Below are 19,626 nucleotides of genomic sequence, written 5' to 3'. Positions count from 1 at the left end.
CCCCGGACTTTACCCAACCGTTGGTGGTACAGACGGATGCCTCCGAGACCGGGGTGGGTGCCGTCCTGTCCCAGCTGAGGGATGGAGAGGAGCACCCAATCACATACGTAAGCAGAAAACTATTACCTAGAGAAACAAGATACGCCACGGTCGAGAAGGAATGTTTGGCCATCAAATGGGCTCTGGGGGAATTGAAATACTATCTGCTGGGACGGCACTTTACCCTGGTCACGGACCACGCCCCCCTGGTATGGATGTCCAGAACGAAAGACAATAACGCCAGGGTCACCCGCTGGTTTTTATCCCTTCAGCCGTATGCTTTCTCTGTTGTCCACAGATCCGGGGCCGCTCATGGAAACGCGGACGCCCTGTCAAGACGGGACGCCCTAGGGTCCTGGAGCAGTCCTCCCCCCAGGTCGGATTTAAGGGGGGGGGTATGTGGCAGCCGGAGGGGCAACCCCAGAGGGGTAGTGATAGAGGGACGATATGGCCTGACATGGAGGCGGAGCCCCCATGTCAGGGAAGGGAAAAGAGCGCCAAACCACCATCAGCCCAACAAGCAACACCTGAGGAGGAGAGACGAGGGAGCGACCACACCCTATCAGAGGAGGAGGAGGGGACTACAAAAGGGCCCAGGAAACAGGAAACCGGGAGAGAGTAGGAGTAGAAGAGGAAGAAGAAGAAGAAGAAGAAGTAGCCTAATCAGCGAAACCCTTGGAGAAGACTGCCTTACCCCTGGATCACCCGGGAACGTCTGACTACCCGCCCGGCTCACGACCCCTGCCTGTACGACTACCCGCCCGGCTCACGACCCCTGCCTGTACGACTACCCTGCTCCTGCCCGCGCCCTGGACCGTCTGAGGAATACCCGTTGGGCACCGAACCGTGGAATTGGACACCGACCATCCCTCTGGAAAGCGGACATTGTGTTATTGAGTGTCTATCCTACCTCTTTCCACTCTCTACCTTCAGTAAAAACCTCACTTGAACCGTTTATCTGCCGACTGGTTGTGTTTATTGGTCAGTGTTGTCGTGAAACCCCCTGTCCACCCCGGGGGCTGTCACAATAATTAGAGTTAACAGCAATTACTTCCCACCTACAACCTTGTTTTGAGGAATACAGTCAAGTGTGATCAGCATATCTTAAAGACATAACGCTATTGCAGTTTCAGTGTGAGTGCATGAATGACATGATTGGTGGTGGAATTTGTGATGCAACAGGCACCAGCTGAAACCTTGCTCTGGGGCTCCACATTGGTCAGGTCCGGGTCTGGGACTGAATGTTTGTAAGTAAGATACTGGGCCGAGGTGGATGGTGGACTTAGGCTCTCATCAACATCAACTTGTCTCACACAATGTTTGTTCTTTTTCCATTCGCCTTCACTGAAAAGCTGGAAAACCGGTAGGAAGAGATCTATCCAATGTTCAGGAGCGAGTTGCGAACATACAATATTTAATTATTGTCTTTGTAGAGCAGTTACAAAGTCCTACGGACATATAACCTTGCCGCCTTTTTTCACCCGTAAAATATACAAGCAGGAAGGAGGAGGGAGGAAAAGCAGAGAGGGAAGTCAGATGATGCATTTTCTCGTCAACTAGATAACAATGGTCAATAAACAGGGTGGTTGGGATAGGATCAGCAGGCAGAGGTGGATTATTTGCTCCGTGGGAGTTCAGTGTGGTTTCAGGCAGAGAGAAGGCTCCCAGAGAGGAACTCACACATATCATTCATTGCATCCTGGTTTATATTCAACCTGTTGTTTGTTATCTCTGCCGGGTCATCACACAAGAAGCTGTTCAGGGAGAATTAACTATTTCATTAATGATTAACAAATGTTAATCATTGTTAATCAAATGTTAATCAAACATGGCTCCATTAACAAATGGAGCCATGTTTGACTTCTGAATGGATGGATACAATAATATAACTTATTAAACCGTTCTGCAATAACTGAATGGCTTGGCAGGACAACTACACGCTTTTGTCTGTTCTCCATTAGTTGCCCAATTATGATTTTGACTGATAGAGGGACAAATTAACCCAAAGTCAGTTAATTGCAACTGTAATTCTATTTACTTAGAGCTTCATAAAACCTTTGAGGGAAGACACTACAAACGAATAAGGTGAATATAGATACTTGTTCATTACTTACATTAGGACAATTCTTTTTTTGTATTACAAGTTTTCTGAAATGTGAAGTTTAAATATGCTAATTAGGCATTATCTAATGGTAACTTTTGGTGAATTCAGGAGAAATATACAGAAACTAGACAAAGTAGTAAAAGAAACCCCCTACATTTGTAATGATGTCCACGAGTTGTTTTTTTATTGAAGCAAAATAGCCCATAATATTCTAAAATATATTTATATTTTTTTAATTAAATATAACTTTGATCAATCAATCCATAAATGCTTTTGAATTATTCAGTTACTCAACTGTAATTTAAGACAGTTAAATGCTCCAGTGGCTCAGTCCAGGCTACCCAGCATGTTAAGTGTTATCAGTCAATGGAAATGGTTCGTCTATTCAGGTGTAGACGAGGGTCGGCTGGGGTTGAAGACAGTTTACTGCTGTGGGTTAATCTGTACAATTAAACATTCACCTGGTTATCTTCCTTGTCCACCTCATTGATTGACAGCACTCTCATAATGTGGGCCATTTCCCGTCTGCAAAGAGGAACAGTTACATATATGTGATGTCTGAGACATAACGAAGCTAAATGCGTTTTGTAAACTTTCAATAATTACCGGGACATGCGTTGGACTTAAAAAAAAGAAAAAGAAGAACAAAAAGCCTCCTCATAACCTCAGAACAGGTGCATCTACAATTGTTTTGCCCCTCAAAGACTACAAATGAACTACAAGAAGCTTTTACAGCGCTCTGAAGTCAAAGGCTCGTGGGAGGAGGAGTTATGTAACAATACAAACATCAGAATTGTCCCGTTAGAGGATCCTCCTCCTCCTCCTCCTCCTCATCCTCCTCCTCCTCCTCCTCCTCATCCTCCTCCCGGGCCATTACAATCACAGCGAGCTGCTTATAAAAACGGTGACACGTAGACTCCGACACACACCGCGCGCACCGCACTGACCCACTTGTTGTTGGCCCAATGACTCGCTCTGCCTCGCTCTAGAATAATCGCAGAATATGGAACAAGAAGCCAGACCCAACTGGGACAACCCGGTCCAGTTCGTTTTGGCGTGTGTGTCGTATGCAGTCGGACTGGGAAACGTGTGGCGTTTTCCGTACCTCTGTCAAATGCACGGTGGAGGTAAGTCACTGGTTCCAGACTGGAGACTGCTTGCATAATATAGGCTCAACACTGAACGATGACTAGGACTGTGTCTTACAGGAGAGAAAACAATTCGCACATGTACTGTATGTAAACAGTACATGGGAGACACTGTTGTTTGCTGGAGGATATCTGTATGTACTGTGTGTAAACACAGATATCCTCCAGCACTTGTCAGTAACAAAAGACGGTTGTTTCTATTCTATACATAGTTGATCTGTAATGTTTCTCCCTACTTCTGCTGTGTGGAGCGGTGAGGACAAAACAGGAGGTAAGAATAACAGGGTCGTTGCCAGATCTCATACAGCAGGTCGTAAAGTGTCCAGAGTAGATATGCAGTGTCATGACGGGAGAATTGTTCTGTCTTTATTGGGTTCTAGTCACGGATCACTAAACAATGAGCACACATCTACTGTAATTACTCTCCTAAATGTGGAACTTTGGAGCAGGAAACCAGAGGGACACGTGACAGCCTGCTCTCAATGTTTGACAACTCAATGATAATGGTTCACCAGCTCCACCAAGTGTAGTCAAAATCATTTGTACTAAATATGATATTCCTATTCCAATGATGCTTTGATAGTGTGCCATTGGTTCAGATTTATGGGAGACACTGTTAAAAGCCAACTAAATAATTATCATTTTAAAATGACTCTTAATAACTAAAATGATGTCTATAGTGCTGTAGGGCTTTGATTTCGAGCTTTTTATTATATAGTGCACATGAACTGGAAGTTGGGGGGAAAACATCCAAAATCGGAGTTGGTTAGACGTTCAAATGAAAAGAAGAAATGAAACCTTCAGCAGTGCATCAATGCTATTTCACAGGTTCATCATTTCTTGCTGTTTCCGTATGAAGTTTCCTGTAAAAACGATGAAACTGTAATTCTTGAGTTATGGCCAAAAACATGTCTTGTGTGGTTACAATGACCTTTGACAACCACATTTTAAGTATGAAGAAATCTGCCCGAGGCGTTCCCGAGATATCACAGGAACGGGATGGACAGGGACCTTTGACCTCTGAAAAACGAATTGGGTGATCCTTGAGTGGTACCAACATGTTAAGAAATTCCCTCCAGGCATTCCTGACATATCACGTTCAATGAGTATGGACGGACAGAAAAACATATTGCCTCCTGCCACATCTATTGCCGCCTCACAGATATAGCAGCTATAGATTGAATGTTTTATCAGTTTTTTGTTTTCATGATGCCACACCTCTTAATGCCACTAGTGTTATCTTTCAGTAAATCTGTGCTACCCTAACCCCTTCAAGAACCCCGAGGGACCAAATTCTTTGCTCCACATTTCCTGTTTAAAAAATGAAGGCCTAGACTAGCAGCAAAAGTCATGTTGTTTTTACTACTATACTATATTTCCTCCTTCAGGGGGCTTCTTGATTCCATATTTGATCATGCTGGTTCTGGAGGGTATCCCCTTATTTTACTTGGAGCTTGCCATTGGTCAGAAGATGAGCCTGGGCAGCATCGGCGCGTGGACTGCCATCAGCCCTTATTTGGGAGGAGTAGGTAAGTGCTGACTGTGCATCCATGCAGGTTTCAGGACAAAATCACTGCATGCAGACGCAGCAGTGAGAAGGGAGCGCCCTTCTCACTGCTGCGTTATCCTATGTAATGATTTGGGATATTTCTTCTATCATGTTCTCGTTTTAGGTCTTGCTAGTGTTGTGACGTCCCTGTATCTGTGTCTCTATTACAACATCATCAATGCATGGAGTTTCTGGTACCTCTTTCATTCATTTCAAGTGAGCTGCTAATTAACAAACGACTGTAATTTTTTGTCATCAGCCGATACTATACATACATATATTTAAACTGTCGGATATTGCTTGGACAGTGAGCTAACACGCCCATACTGTTCTGTGTTCGCTCCGTTCTCAGTCAGTCCTGCCATGGGCAGAGTGCCCCCTCAATTCCAACCAGACGGGACCGATAGAGGAGTGTGACAAGGCGACACCCACCCAGTACTTCTTCTACAGGGAAACGCTGAACATCTCTCCTTCTATTGAAGAGAATGGAGGCATTCATACAGGCCAGGCAATGTGCCTTCTGCTGGCCTGGATAATTACCTACCTGTTCATTGTCAAAGGAATAAAGTCAACAGGAAAGGTAAGAGTGCTCCAAGTCCCTCAGACTGCAAGTATTGAAAGCATACACACTGGGAGGTATTCCTTGGTGTACATGGTTTGGGTCTAGTCAGCAAATTGTAACTGTCAACTTTTAAGATACAATTGGAAAAAATCTACTTTTCACTGGTTGGCTAAAAACACAGAAGCCGACAGCACGTTAGCTACCGTAACCCACTGACAATGTTATCTTCGCTTCACTTGTTCTACTGACACTAGCAGTTTCGATAGCTGACACTCGACTGTCCTACTGTTATTACACACATGTGAACTAACCACAGACACAGTGAGTGGATATTTGGCGTTATTTTTGGCATAAAGAAAAACTAATTTTGTGGCCTGTACAATCATAGGGAAACACTGCATTCAGTTTAAAGAAACACAGGTATCTTCTGTTTCATTTAATTTACTTAATCTTGTCAGTATCAACATTACTCATTGTCGAAAAATAACTGCACATTAATGTTAGCTAACCACAGTCAACAGTTAGTTTAGTATAAAGCAGCTATGAGGACTTGGATCTTAAATCTCCACATTATCAAAATGAACACAATAACTGCAGCTGTAACAACTGTAATGTAACTGTAATATGTTGGAATCACAAAGGAACCACATATATTCATACATGATTGTTAGCCATATGAAAGATCTTTGCCCATGCAATCACATACAAGTACAGGAAATAACAATTTACATATTTGTTAGACCTGTAGACCAAAACTGGCTCACTGAAAAAGGTACATTTAAAGAATTGTGTAGCATGCAAGTGTTAGACCAGAGTAGTGGGATGATAGTGGGGGATATGATGATAAGTTGTCCAACAAGCCACCCCCCTTTTCCCACGCATTCACTCCCACGTTTGAACTCTGACCCTGACTTTGCTGCTTGTCTCCACCTGTAGGTGGTGTACTTCACAGCCATATTTCCATACGTGGTCCTCTTCATCTACCTGATCCGGGGCTTCACTCTGCATGGCGCCCTCAACGGTGTGGCGTACATGTTCACACCGAAGGTAAGGCTATGTTGCAAATTGGGCAATAGCCATACCGACATTGAAGCCGAGAGATGTTTTCTAACAACATAGCGTCACTATTGTGTATCAATAGTAGTACAAATTGTGAGTATTCCCTATGTATTGTCATACCAAGGACAAGGACAATACTCGATACTTGATAGTGCCCATGATACAGGCTGGACAATCAATCAAATATGACTTCTTAAAATGTAAGGTGTCATGTTTTGCTCTAATGTGTGCTTTTTTTACGTGTGTGGTCGCAACTGTGCCCATATGCGTCTGTCTGCTTTCAGTTGGAACAGCTTGCCAACCCGACTACATGGATCAACGCGGCCACTCAGATCTTTTTCTCTCTGGGTCTGGGTTTTGGGACGCTCATAGCATTTGCCAGCTATAACGAGTACCACAACAACTTTGAGCGCCAGGCCATCATTGTTTCCTTGATCAACTGTGGAACCTCCATCTTTGCCAGCATTGTCACCTTTTCCATCTATGGGTTCAAGGCCACCGTCAACTACGAGAACTGCTTGGAGAGGTGTGTGTGTGTGTGTGTGTGTGTGTGTGTGTGTGTTTTTTCCTGACGTGTATATGTGAGTTCACCCTGACAACTGTGTACATGCGTGTACTTTAAAACAATATGCAAAGGCTGTGCATATGTGCACACTAAAGCTGGAGATAATTTCATGGTTTAATTTTTTGGGTTCCTTGGATTATTATTTTTATTTGTTTTTGTATTAATGCAACTCAAATGCGAATTTTTCTTCTTATGTGGATCACTTGCATGAGGTTACTGATGGATGCAGGTGAATGTCAGATGGAAATGATGCCAGAGGGTGACGTAGACCAGTAGGCAGAGCGATGGGGAGATCAAAAAGGAGATCAAATGTTGAGTTACTTCTTGGCAGAATTGATCCACCTGTGTGCGGTGCCGAGTGGCGTGGATGTCACCACGGATGTGTTGAGTGAAAAAGATTTCATATTTAGTGAATACCATTCTTAGCATCCTATGGCTGCACGGGGCTTAGCGTGATATGGAAACAGCTTGATGACGTTTGGAAGTGTTTTACAGGCCATACAGGATTTACTGATTAATACTATTTATTAAGATTCATTTAGAAAAATATTCAATGCCATACTGCTGGACCAGATGAGAGATGAAGGATAATTGTGTTGTTCTGGAAGAGGTGTTTAAGATGTGGGATGCATCGTTGATTTTGAGAGGTGATTCTGTGAAATCTCCACCAAGCTGTCAGAGTCAAAACCTTTGTTGAGCTGGCCAAACAACGGTGGCTTTAGATATAAGACTGATGAATGGGAGCTCTGCAAGCTCTAATACATTGTAGCTGATTAGAGAGAAAGTAATGAAGAAAGTTGGGGGCTTCAAGATCTTCTTGTTCTTCTCATAATTGAGAGTGGGAGTAAGTTACTTAATTGTTATATCCATGTCAGGCCCATTCATACGAGTCCACTACCCCTCTGTATCACTGTTTGAGGACACTTCAATCTGCAGTGTAGTTCATGAACTCAACTGATCAACCTAGAAAATATACTGAATTACATCCAACAAGAAAAGTTTCAGTTTCACATCTCTGTCCATATTCGTGCTCCCTTCCTCTTGATCAGCCACACTTGGAGTATTTCTTTGATTATTGGATCTTCCAGTCTAGCTCCTCTCAGTCATTCTCCCACCTTGCCCATGCTCTCTGCTGCCAAATGTCCACCATCCTGCTGTTCTGTTCCAGCAGCCCACACCTCCTCCAGGACCAGTCGGCGTCTGTCCTAGGCTTTCAATTAGCGCGGTACACCTGACTTGTCCACAGTGGTGAGTGAGGTCTCGAACTCCCTGTTGGTTGCTTGGATAGTAACTGTATTCCTGAGGCTACAGTTGAAGACTTTGCCCAAGCTCTCAACTGGTTTCTCTTTGATGGAGAGATGGAACTTTGTAGCTCCTCCTTGCCCAGGCGGTGTGCTTTTGCAGCCCCTGGAGGATCCACCTGCTGGGCTGTACTGATTTTGTGGTGACAGTGGGGTCATCCATGAAGACTCTGAAGGGGGGCTGCCACAAACCGGACTCGGTCAGGGGACCCCTGCACTTTGCCTTGGTTGCCTTGACCAACATGGTAAGGGAAAGGGCAAAAAGAATAACAGAGATTGTGCACTCTGTTATGATGCCCTTGTCCAGCCGATGCTAGACTGATGTCATCGATCCAGATGTGGAGCTAAGCTGGAAGTTACCATAGTGGTCGAGGATGAGGTCCTTTGATCTTGCTGGGAACATGGTTAATGGTCCAGGGCCTCCTCAATCAGCTTGTGGAATATTGACCTGTATGCATTGACGAGATCTAGCCAAAGCATTACCAGGTCTCCCTTCCCAGCATAGGCTTCCCTGATCAGCTGAGTGACCACTCTGGTGTGTTTCAGGTACTCCAAGGATTCTGCTTTTCTGTGCTGTTGTGTAGATGTGTTGTTGTTCAGGATACTGAAGATGGTTTTTACTCTCCACGCTGAGTGGGATAGATCTGAACATCTCCAGGTTTATGGGAATGCAGAATCCTTCAGCCTGCCTCCACTGGTTCGCAACTGTTCCCCTGTGCCATATGACCTGCAAGATCTTCCAGAGTATTCAAAAGAGCTTCAAGCAGCACTTGAACACCTTATAGGATACTCCACAAGGTCTGGCTTTGGTTGTGGTGACTACCCCCTGGACTTCCTTACAGGTGGGGGTGGGTTCCTAAGGGCTATGTAGGGATCCAACTCTTGTTCTCCTGCTGAGTCACTCGAGGGAAGTGGTCAATCTCTTCTTTTGAGCAGGCAAGGCAGCTGCTGTGTTTATGTCCATATAATCATTTTATGAACCCAAACGAGTTAGCTAACGGCAGTGCGCTCCTTGGGTCTCTCTCTCCTCGGTTTCCTGTGCCTGCTTCTTTCTTCTTTTCCATTTTGTCTTTCCTCCTCGGTTGCTGCCTTGAACTGCCAGGTGAGGGTCCAAAGCTCTCGACGCAGGTGGTGGATCTGGGCTGCCCTATTGCTCATGGTGCACTAAGATCTGTCGGTATTCTCACCTGCAACACCAAACCTCTCTGCGGAGTAGCTGACAATGATTGGTCACTGATGAATGATTGTCTGAAACCATCTGTCAGCGTCTCCCTTGCCTGATGTTTTAGTCATTTTTGGCTGCATTCTCATCAAACTGTAGCCACGCTCTCTCACGTTGAACTACTTTGTTTGGAGCAGAAGTTTCCGCTGTTTGGAGGTTTTGGGCACTATGGGATGACTCTGGTCCTGGATCCTCCTGCGTCTCACCGTGTGCTGCGTTGGTCTCTCTGGCTCCAAGCATTTCATTCTGGCCTGATGGATTTTAAGGCAGCACTTGTTCTTGCAGACCTTGCCACAAATGCATCTTTCACTCATTGTCAATTATCCATTTGCCATGGTCATTGTCCTTAGGTCCGTCCTATGTGCTCCGTCCAAATATACTCAACAAGTAGTGAAGGATACTCCTGGCGCTTAACATTCTGGGTGATGGTCAGGATGAAGACAGTGTACTCTTCATGTAACGGCCCTTTTTATCCCCTCTTCCAGGACACGCGTACTACTGCTGAATACATTTGATCTAGCAGAGGACAGCATCAACATGGACAATGTCTTTGAGTGGATCGAGAAGCTGAACACAACATACCCAGCACAGTTTGCTGAAATCGCCAACAAACTCGAAGGCTGTAACCTGGAGAGCGAGCTAGACACTGTATGTTCCCCATCATTTCAATTTGTCTTAATATGTGTAATTATTGATATATTGAGAATACAATTGATTCACACATATTGCTAGACACAAAAACATGTCAAAATAAAAACAAAAGAACAGTGCAATCAATGGCAATAAGTTTCCACCTAATTATTGTAAAAATATAGCACCTGCAGTAAAGATTGCGCTGCTTTTGCTACCTTGACAAATGAAACAGAAAACCCGACAATACTCAAAGCTCCTGCAAACAGTGAAATGTACCCCTAACTGTGCTGCCAAGCAAACAGCTCCTCGTGCTCCTCTGTTATTTTCAAATATTTAAATTATGTAATATTCATACATTTTGCGCAAAATTGTGTATTCGTTTGGCCACTTGAAGGCAGTAGAAACAAGTTGTGACCTTTTAAGTCGATATTGCAAATTTGTTAGCAAACAGTTGCTTATTTCCATATCCTGCAGTTACAGAGCAACATTATCATTCCTTTGTAGTTGTGTTTCGATCCACCTGACGATTGGACTGTAATGAACCTATTTTAGCTCTGTTTTTGGTCTCTACCAACTCCTGAGTCTCTTTAGCTGCTGACTGCTCCACTATGTTCCCCGGCTTGTCTCTGGTTGTGTCTGATTGCTGCTTGCTGCTGAGCAGGTAGTGTACAGCGAGAGCTTTCTCTCTGAAAACAGCAGCCATGTGCAGCTAAAAACAGCACCATGAGAGCCGCGAAAGTGAATCTCAACGGTAAATTTGTGGGCCGGACAGCTGAACGATTCACTGAAACAATTTATAAAGCTCTGTAGAGCCGAGGGGAGCAGCAGGTTCATAATTACTAAGAGCGACCCCTTGCACATTGTCACATGGTTTTCACATTGTTACAGTAGAAATACTGATTATACCCAATTTAATATTGCGTATACGTTAAGGTGAGTGGGTGAAGACAGTTTCATATTTTTTAAGGCTTTGATTGGGAAATTGGGTGCGCAAAACAAGATATGGATTCTTTTTTTAGATATTGCAATAACAGTTGAAGAAGAAACCATGAAAAGCAAGAGGCAGAGAGACCGATTAGTCAAAATATAATGCTGCCACCAGACCTGGTGGGTTTTGAGCAATGTGTGCTAACTAAAGACCTTATTGCTTCTACTTTGTGGAGCAAAAGTCATCGGGATGTAGCAACGTTCTCTGAGCCCAATTCAGAATCCATCCCAGTCATAAACTGTTCGTCTCGCTCTTCTGTTTCAGGCAGTGGAGGGGACGGGTCTGGCCTTCATTGTGTACAGCGAGGCCATTAAGAACATGCCAGTGTCCCAGCTGTGGTCGGTGCTGTACTTCTTCATGCTCCTGCTGTTGGGAATGGGCAGCATGCTGGGCAACGTCACCGCCATCATCACCCCGCTGCGGGACTTCAAGTTCACGTCCCACATCAGCGACGAGTTGCTCAACGGTAAGATCCAGGCTGATGTTGATGGAAGATGTTGCCACGGTCAGCCTTTGTGTCCGTCAGTCCCAAAAAGCCAATCGCCATATTGGTGCGTTTTGGCGGATCAACAAGTACTCCGATCATTTACTCGAGTAAAAGTAGTACTAGAAATACTCTGATACAGGTAAAAGTCCAGCATTCAAAATCGTACTTAAGTAAAAGTACATCAGTAATGTCGTCAAAATAGATTTAAAGTACCAAAAGGGAAAGTATTCATTATGCAGAATGGCTTCTGTCAGAATACTATTTATTATAGGATTATAATAATTAATGCATAACTGTATTCATCATTTTAATGATGCAGCTGGGAAAGGTGGAGCAAACTTTTACTTTTTTAATTTCTCCCCAGGGGTCAATAAAGTTTTCCCTATAATAATACATCATAATTTATGAGTTGATCATATTTTGTTTTTAAAAAATCACATAATATAAAAATAAATTTAAGTCTGTACAAAGTAGCAGAAAATGAAAAGTAGAAGTACATTACAATTGTACTTAAATATTGACTTGAGTAAATGTTACTTTCAGCCACTCAGTGCTGATCATGTGGTTGTGGTTACAAACAAAGTACTCTACGTTATATACACACACTTGTTTACATCCCTTCATATACACACGTCTGCTGCAACATAGTATGTGTTGCTCTGCAGCGAATGTTAAAACGTCCTGTGCCCTGTGTTTCGCTCGCAGGTATAGTGTGTGTCTTTTGTCTGCTGCTCGGCCTGGGCTTCACCACCACCTCAGGGAATTACTGGTTTGTCATGTTCAACGACTATGGAGCCAATTTCTCCCTGCTCTTCATCGTCCTCATCGAGGTCATAGCCGTCAGTTACATCTATGGGATTAAAAGGTTTGTGTGTTTGTGTGCGGCAGCACCAGCGTTCCAAGATGTACGCTCATCGTCGTATTTGTACGATCATTCATTTTGTGCACTGCACGACATACGATCGACAATGCCAAAAGTGCCTCAATTTGACCATTTTGTGACGCTTACAATTAGTAGTTGGTTTTAGTCTGAGCATTCTCATTTTAATTCATTTCAGGACAGCAAAAAAAAAAAGGCCAATTAGCCCAGAATATGAACAGGCCTCCAGTTGTGCTGTCTTGTAATTTAGTTTTATAACAGTGGGTAGGCTAATATAAGAATTGTCAGGAGTTATGGATAAATACCCCCTTCCTTGCATCATTGCTACATCAAGGCAATGTGGGTAGAATGCAAATTTACACCTAGTTTTTCTCAAGGTTATGACTTGTGTCGGAGAATCTTAAGCCTCTGGTTCGATAGTTTAACATTTCCCACATTTGTGTGCCTTCAGTTCAGCTTTTGGCTCCACTCGTGGCTAGTATGTGAATGGAATACGTTATCTTCTCATTTTAGGTTTGAGAAAGACATAGAAGACATGCTGGGTCATCGTCCCAACTGGTACTGGAAGATCATGTGGGCAGGAGTCAGTCCCCTTCTCCTCATCACCCTCTTCATCGTCTACATCGTCAACTACATCCAAGGAGGGACACCCACCTACCAGGCATGGAACAAAGAGCTGGTGAGCTGTGGCTTTTTCCTCCTCCTTTACTGATGTCTTTTATGTGTTACTTTTTATCTTTCTATCTTATCCATTTCTATCTCCAAGCTGGTTCACATGTGTGCACGTGGAGCGGTTCAATTGGGCCGGAGAAAGCCGGAGCACAGATCCGCCTCCTTCTGATGTCCAAATTGCAATCGCACAGCTGTCTCCTTCAATATCATATTATATCATATCTCATGTTATCACCCCACCTAAACAAATGTCATTACAAATAAGACCACGCCACCAAGCCACTTCTTATAGACTACTTATAAATACTATATGGGCCGGAGCTTCTCGACATTTTGGAACTTGTAAAAGGCCCAATTCTGATTGTTAAAAAAATTCCGAGGGCCACCTTTCCAAATAAATGAGAAAAAGAACACAACATGACAAAGAAGAACAAAATATAAATCATTTAGCATGCAATAACGATGCTACTCTTACTTCGCTGGTGTCATTTTACGCCACGTTGTCTGTACTGACTGCGGCGTAAAAGCATACGTGTGAATACGCTACGTTCAGAGCTAGTGACGTAGCATGAACAGTGAGGATAGCTACTTATGGTGGGTGCGTCAAACAAACACAGGACCTTCAACCAGGAGACCGGCGTTTGTGTTGTTGAGTTGTTTTGAGTTACGTCACAGATGCTTGTGACGTACTCTCCATACTACCAACTTAAGTTACTGAGTAACAACGTGGCGTAAAATTACACATCTAAATTGACTACCTAATTTGAATGCAGGCCTAAAGTGTGCCTTATAAAATAAGATTGGCCTTTATTGCCTTTAAAAAGCAGAGTATGCTTGGGGGCGGGGCTACCTTGTGATTGACATGACGTTGTCCGGTCTGGAAGTTGTCCGTGTTTTTGTCTTAGAACTTGAACCCTTTACAGTTTACAGTTTAATGCGGATGATATTATTGGTTGAGAATCTTCCTCAATCACTAAAAAGTATTTTCATGCACATATCAACGGGTAGCAAACTGGAAAAACTCAACATAAATAAAAGGTGTTTAGTGTTTCAGATCAATCTGGCTGCAGTGGTGTAATGTAGTCACGACGGGGCCAAGAGCACGCTGTTATGATGGGCCCTTGTGCACAGCCTGCTTGCATGCACACACGCACACACACACACACACACACACACACACACACACACTTTTCCTACAGCCTCTTATGTTTGAAAAGCACAACTGCTCCCTCTGCTTGACAGATGTTGCGCCCTAAACTAGCTACAGCGTATCTTAGCGTCTCGTCACATGTTTAAATGGAGACTTGACCTTGTAAATCAATATTCATATTACCCAGCAATCATGATCGCATATATGTAAAAATACCAAAGAAAATTAGAAACTATTGATTTAATTGAATAGCTTTTTTTAGTACTTTTTGTAGTTGATAGAAATGACTGAAATTAACTAACGTGTCAAGTCAAAGTGCTGAATGTAGCTGTGGTTTCCTCAGGGCAAGTCGGTGGTGATGGAGTATCCCGTCTACGGCCAAGTCTTCATCGGGCTGCTGATGGTGTCGTCAGTCGGCTGTGTCCCCCTCACAGCTCTGTATGTCTACTGCAGGAAGAGGAAACATGGAAACCATCACACGAGGTAGCGCACCGTCGACCCAGATGACACACCGGGGCGTTGATCACCTTCCACACATCTGTCCCTTCAGCTGAACGCAGCGACGACACGCAGCGACACCGATTGGTGTCGGGTACATTCAGGTGAATGTACTACTGTACAGTTTCCATCACAATTAAAGTCAGACTTCTGAGCCAGATTCCAATCAATACTCTGTGCACTTAAAGAGAAGTTCAAGTTGTATTTGCATCATTATATTACAGTTTGTTTGATTGCCAAATGTTTGGAGCAAATGTAGTTGAATGTAGGACGACATGTAGCTTACTCAGAGGCTTATATGTTTGAGTATGGTATTCTTTTTTTTCATGTCTTATACACTGTAAAAATGTCTTGTTATTCATATTCAGCCACAGATATTAATGTCTCAACGGAGTGAACTAATTCAGGGTCAAATCAAGTGTATTTGTAGAGATGCACATTCCTGAATGGGATTAAAGTCCAGCGATAGGATTATAGAAAGGTCAGCACTACTGCCACCAGTAGTTAATGCTGTTTCCCTTCTTTTCAGGAATTTTTGAGTCATTATTGTTGAAATATGAAAGAAGGGGCCATTTACATCACTAGTACCAAAATATGACTTTTTATTTGAATGTAGTGCTTAAAAAACATCACTCCACTTTGGCTGAAAAGTTGAATGATTGGAATGCTTCAGAAATATGTGATTTGTTTTCTTCTTTTTGTGCAATTGGCTAAATGAGATGTTAGTAACTGACTGTCACAGACGATGAACGAACTAGTTTGATGTCAATTCAAATCAAAAGTGCCATTAACATACATCATGTCATGAGTAGTGTAGTGACTTCAACAATATCCCTTTTTTCTATATTAAAGTCACGGTGGGGGCGAACGGGTGAACTTGTTCGGACGCGTGTTCCACAAACATTCCAATGTCCAATGCGCTGTCTTTCTTTCGATCCGTTGATCCTTTTATTGAAACACCTATTGGCACCGTAACAGAATACAGGATACCTTACTTGGACACGACACGATGACACGATGACTTTATTGATTTTATTAAAGATAAATGTTGATGTTAATAATGGACATGTAGTCTCTCTGTGTGTGAGTGAATGGGTGTCTCTAATGCAAACAATTATCACTAAATATGATATTCTAATCATATGAATACCTTTTTGTTGTTTGACAGGACAATGAAAATGGCCATTTGCTAATACTCTAGCTACTTTGAGCAACTAAAACCACAGTGAACTCTGTATTGCTGGCTACATTGCTGTTCACACATGAATATAGCGTCAAGAATATTACCACGAAATTGTTGAGCTTGAACGTTCACCCTTGACCTCTGAAACAGTGGCTTCACAAAGTAATTGTCAACACCAAGTCCAACCTACTTGTTGCTTCTGAAGCTTTCAAGCGCACCTCTTGGCTTTCTTCAGCTGATGGAGTGGCTCGTGGTGGAGGTGGTTTCGTGATTGGTTGTATATGTGTGGAGGTGGTAACCCCTGCCTCGTTTCAAAGATGATCTCCCTTAATCCGTGTTTTTGTCCTTTATGTACCTGTGTGAGTCAGGTCAAAGACTAATTCTCATCACCTTGCAGTCGGAAAAAAACAGAAAGCTACTCTGATCATGATTGGCTTTAGGGGTGGGGGGGAAATCGATACAGCATAGTATCGCGATATTTTGCGTGGCGATGTTATATCGATACACGGACGCCAAGTATCGATCTTTTATTATATAAACTATTTTAAAAAATGTATTAAAATTGCTTTTTCAGTCTACTAGATGGCGCTGAGTTGTTTTCTGGTGAGGTCAGCAGAGGTGCCGGGTCTGCGTGCGTGATTGGTAGGAAGTTGGTCGAAACAAAGATGGAGACATCAGAGAAAGAACTCAGATAAAACATGTTGACACAGTTTTCCTTTGGGGACATAATTTGAAGTTGAAAAAAGTAATAAATCGCAATATATGTTATCACAATACTCAGAATACCGCAGTATCGTGATAATATCGCAATATCGTGATAATATCGAAGTATCGCGATAATATCGTATCGTGAGATCTCTGGCGATTCCCACCCCTAATTGGCTTCCTTCATCTTTTCTCTCAAAATCTCCCCCGTTGCAGTTAACTTGCGCATGGAAGATTTTTAACCGGGACAGCGGCTTCCACCCATCTGACATCCGGCCCGGAGGAGCCTTTCACCAAACTGCAACGTTATCGCCCAGGATCAACAGCTTCCTCCGACACATCGGGAACATCAACCCACACATCAGGTTGGCTGGTGAACGGGAGGAGAATGGTGAGCTGCTGTTCATGTGAAGACTGACTGGAGCATTGAGACCACAGTCTCTCACACACACACACACACACCGGTATCTAATTTGAACTCTGAGCAGAACATAATCAAAGACAGCGGTCTGAGGACCCTCATAAACAGAGCACACCATCTTATCAGTGAGGAGGAGGGTAGAGAAGGAGGTGCAGCAGGTCTGGGAATCACTGCAGGTCAACGGGTACAAGTAGTGGATGAGGAGAATCCTGCCTCGACTTCAGACCAGCAAGACACTGCTAAGCCAATGGAGAAAACCAGTGTGCCAGTGGGACGCCCTTACGCAAGCAGATTGTCATCTAGCAGCTGGAACATCTAACCAGAGCCTTCAATCATCACTCAACAAAAAAACGTCTCTGCTGGGTCACCCTGAAGATAGGAGAGGAAGAACTGAACTTGAAAATGGTATGGCCCTATTTATACCTGGTATTAACATGTGATTTCTATCTGGATACATCATTCTTGGGCCCAGCCTACATCCAGGTCATGATGAAATCTTACACACCGGCCTGTCCACTACGCTCTGCTACTGCCAATCGGCTTGCTACGCCCTTACGATAAAGAGGGCCCGGCTACCGCTCTACAAATCCACGACTGTTGGCTGCCCTGGCTCCACAAAGGTGGAACGAGGTCCCCATTGACATCAGGACAACAGCAACTCTACACATCTGATCCGATGCAATGCCGATCCCGATGTGTTCTGCATGTATTTACACCTGGCATCAACATGGGCTTTTCCTCATCCACAACACTTGTCCAGTTACAGACTGCAGGTTAATGGCAGGTGTAATCGGATCCAGATGAAAACCACGAACAGCAAGTGAAAGTTCATCGACCAGGAGCCATTAGAGTGCAAAAGAAAGATGAGGGAGGACATTCACAGTTGACTCTATAGACCAGAGAATCCTACTGCAGTTACATACATCGGTCAGGTGTTGACAATTCAAGAGACAATTCAATATTTGTTTTGTACTTTAATACACTTAAACTCATCAGCCATTTGGATGCAGTACTTCATTGAATGGCGTGAAACACCTTGGTGTCTGCTAGGCCTCTCACTTTCTGCTCACCGAGGCTCATCTGAACTGGCATTTTAAGCTTGTTGTTTTGTCGTCATCCGATTGGATAAGCATGGTATTGTCAATGGTACAAATGGTAGTAAAATCATTTACACGAGTACCCAGATGAACACCACAGTGGACTAATAGTACACTAAAACACACTGCACTACAGCGCCCCTGTGTCCAAAGTAACAATAAATTCATTTTCGGTACTCTATGTTCCTTTGTAGCTTGTGCACACAACTGATTATTGATTGTAAATATACTATAAACAGCCAACAGACAATTACGCAATAGTGACCAACGATAAATAAAAAGAGCTATGGACACCGCGGAGGGTGCAACAAGCATCGTTGGGCTACAGAAATGATATAACCTGCCACTTTCACAGCAGAATAAAGCACCACCGAGGCAGCCAACACAGAGATGTAAGAGAATAACCACTCAACAGCAGCTACAGTTCACAAACACACACATTTAAGCAAAAAAAGAATCCGTTTTTCCACAACACATGGTGCAACACGCAACACCACGTTCTCTATGCGCCGCAGTTGTTGATGACGTTCAAGTTCGTTGCTGCACTCTGCTGTCTGAAACGGCTTCCTGTGAGTCAACATCGGCGCACCTCAGGGGACTGTTCATGGGCCGATCCGCTTCACTATCTCCACCTCAGACTTCCGCTTTTACTCTGGTTTCCAAGGACAGAGGACTGATAGAGAGCTTCGCCACCCTGCAGTCATCTGAAGATCTATATCAGCGAGGCCAAAGAGCAAGTGGTTGTGGAAGAACAGTAGCCCCCCTGTCCCGGTTATCGTCCAGGGGAAGGAGGTGAAGATAGTGGACTCATACTGGTAACTTGGGGTCTAATTCAACAATAGCTAGACTGGTCCCATCACACAGACGCCCGACTCAGGATGTGACAGAGGAGACAGTTCTTTCTGAAGAGACTCAGGTACTTCAATGTACGTGCAACAGACTCCTGCAGATCTTCTAGCAGTCTGTAGCAGCCAGTTCATTGGTCTTTGCTGTGGTGTTCTGGGGAGGCCGCATCAAGGCCGGTGAGGCCAGCAGACTGAACAAGCTGGTGAGGAAGGCCAGCTCTGTATTTGGGGTGGAACTGGAAACGTTTGGTGGACAAGATCAAAACCATCCTAAATAACACCTCACCCTCTCTTTGACGAGATGGCAGCTCATTTAGCCAACCCAACTGCTGCAACATCAGAATTCTGACGCTCGGGATCAATAATAAAGGTTCATCTTATCTCATCTTAAAATGTGAATCGAGTAACTGTTCAAGCTCCACGTCTGACAGTAGCTTTTCATGGCTGGCTAAGTGTCGTTGTGAGTATCATTGACGTTGACATAGAGCTTGTTTTTTTTTGTTGCAATAATCCAAAAC

At 43.7% G+C, this 19,626-nt stretch overlaps 1 protein-coding gene across 1 annotated transcript; it reads left to right on the top strand.

Moving 5' to 3' along the window:
• Positions 1 to 3,146: 3,146 nt before the first annotated feature.
• slc6a20 (solute carrier family 6 member 20) lies at positions 3,147 to 14,846 on the top strand (the record flags this gene model as incomplete). The annotated part of the gene is made up of 11 exons (XM_079275312.1): positions 3,147 to 3,270; positions 4,680 to 4,820; positions 4,965 to 5,056; positions 5,193 to 5,420; positions 6,339 to 6,449; positions 6,746 to 6,987; positions 10,035 to 10,197; positions 11,435 to 11,636; positions 12,363 to 12,522; positions 13,051 to 13,216; positions 14,703 to 14,846. The coding sequence occupies 11 exons, from the start codon at positions 3,147 to 3,149 to the stop codon at positions 14,844 to 14,846; spliced, it is 1,773 nt and encodes a 590-aa protein (XP_079131438.1).
• Between the last annotated feature and the right edge of the window lie 4,780 nt (positions 14,847 to 19,626).

This window comes from Melanostigma gelatinosum (genome assembly GCF_949748355.1).
Source record: "Melanostigma gelatinosum genome assembly, chromosome: 9".
NCBI lineage: Eukaryota > Metazoa > Chordata > Actinopteri > Perciformes > Zoarcidae > Melanostigma > Melanostigma gelatinosum.
Note: the sequence above shows the minus strand (reverse complement) of the source record. Positions and strands in the feature narration are given on the sequence as shown.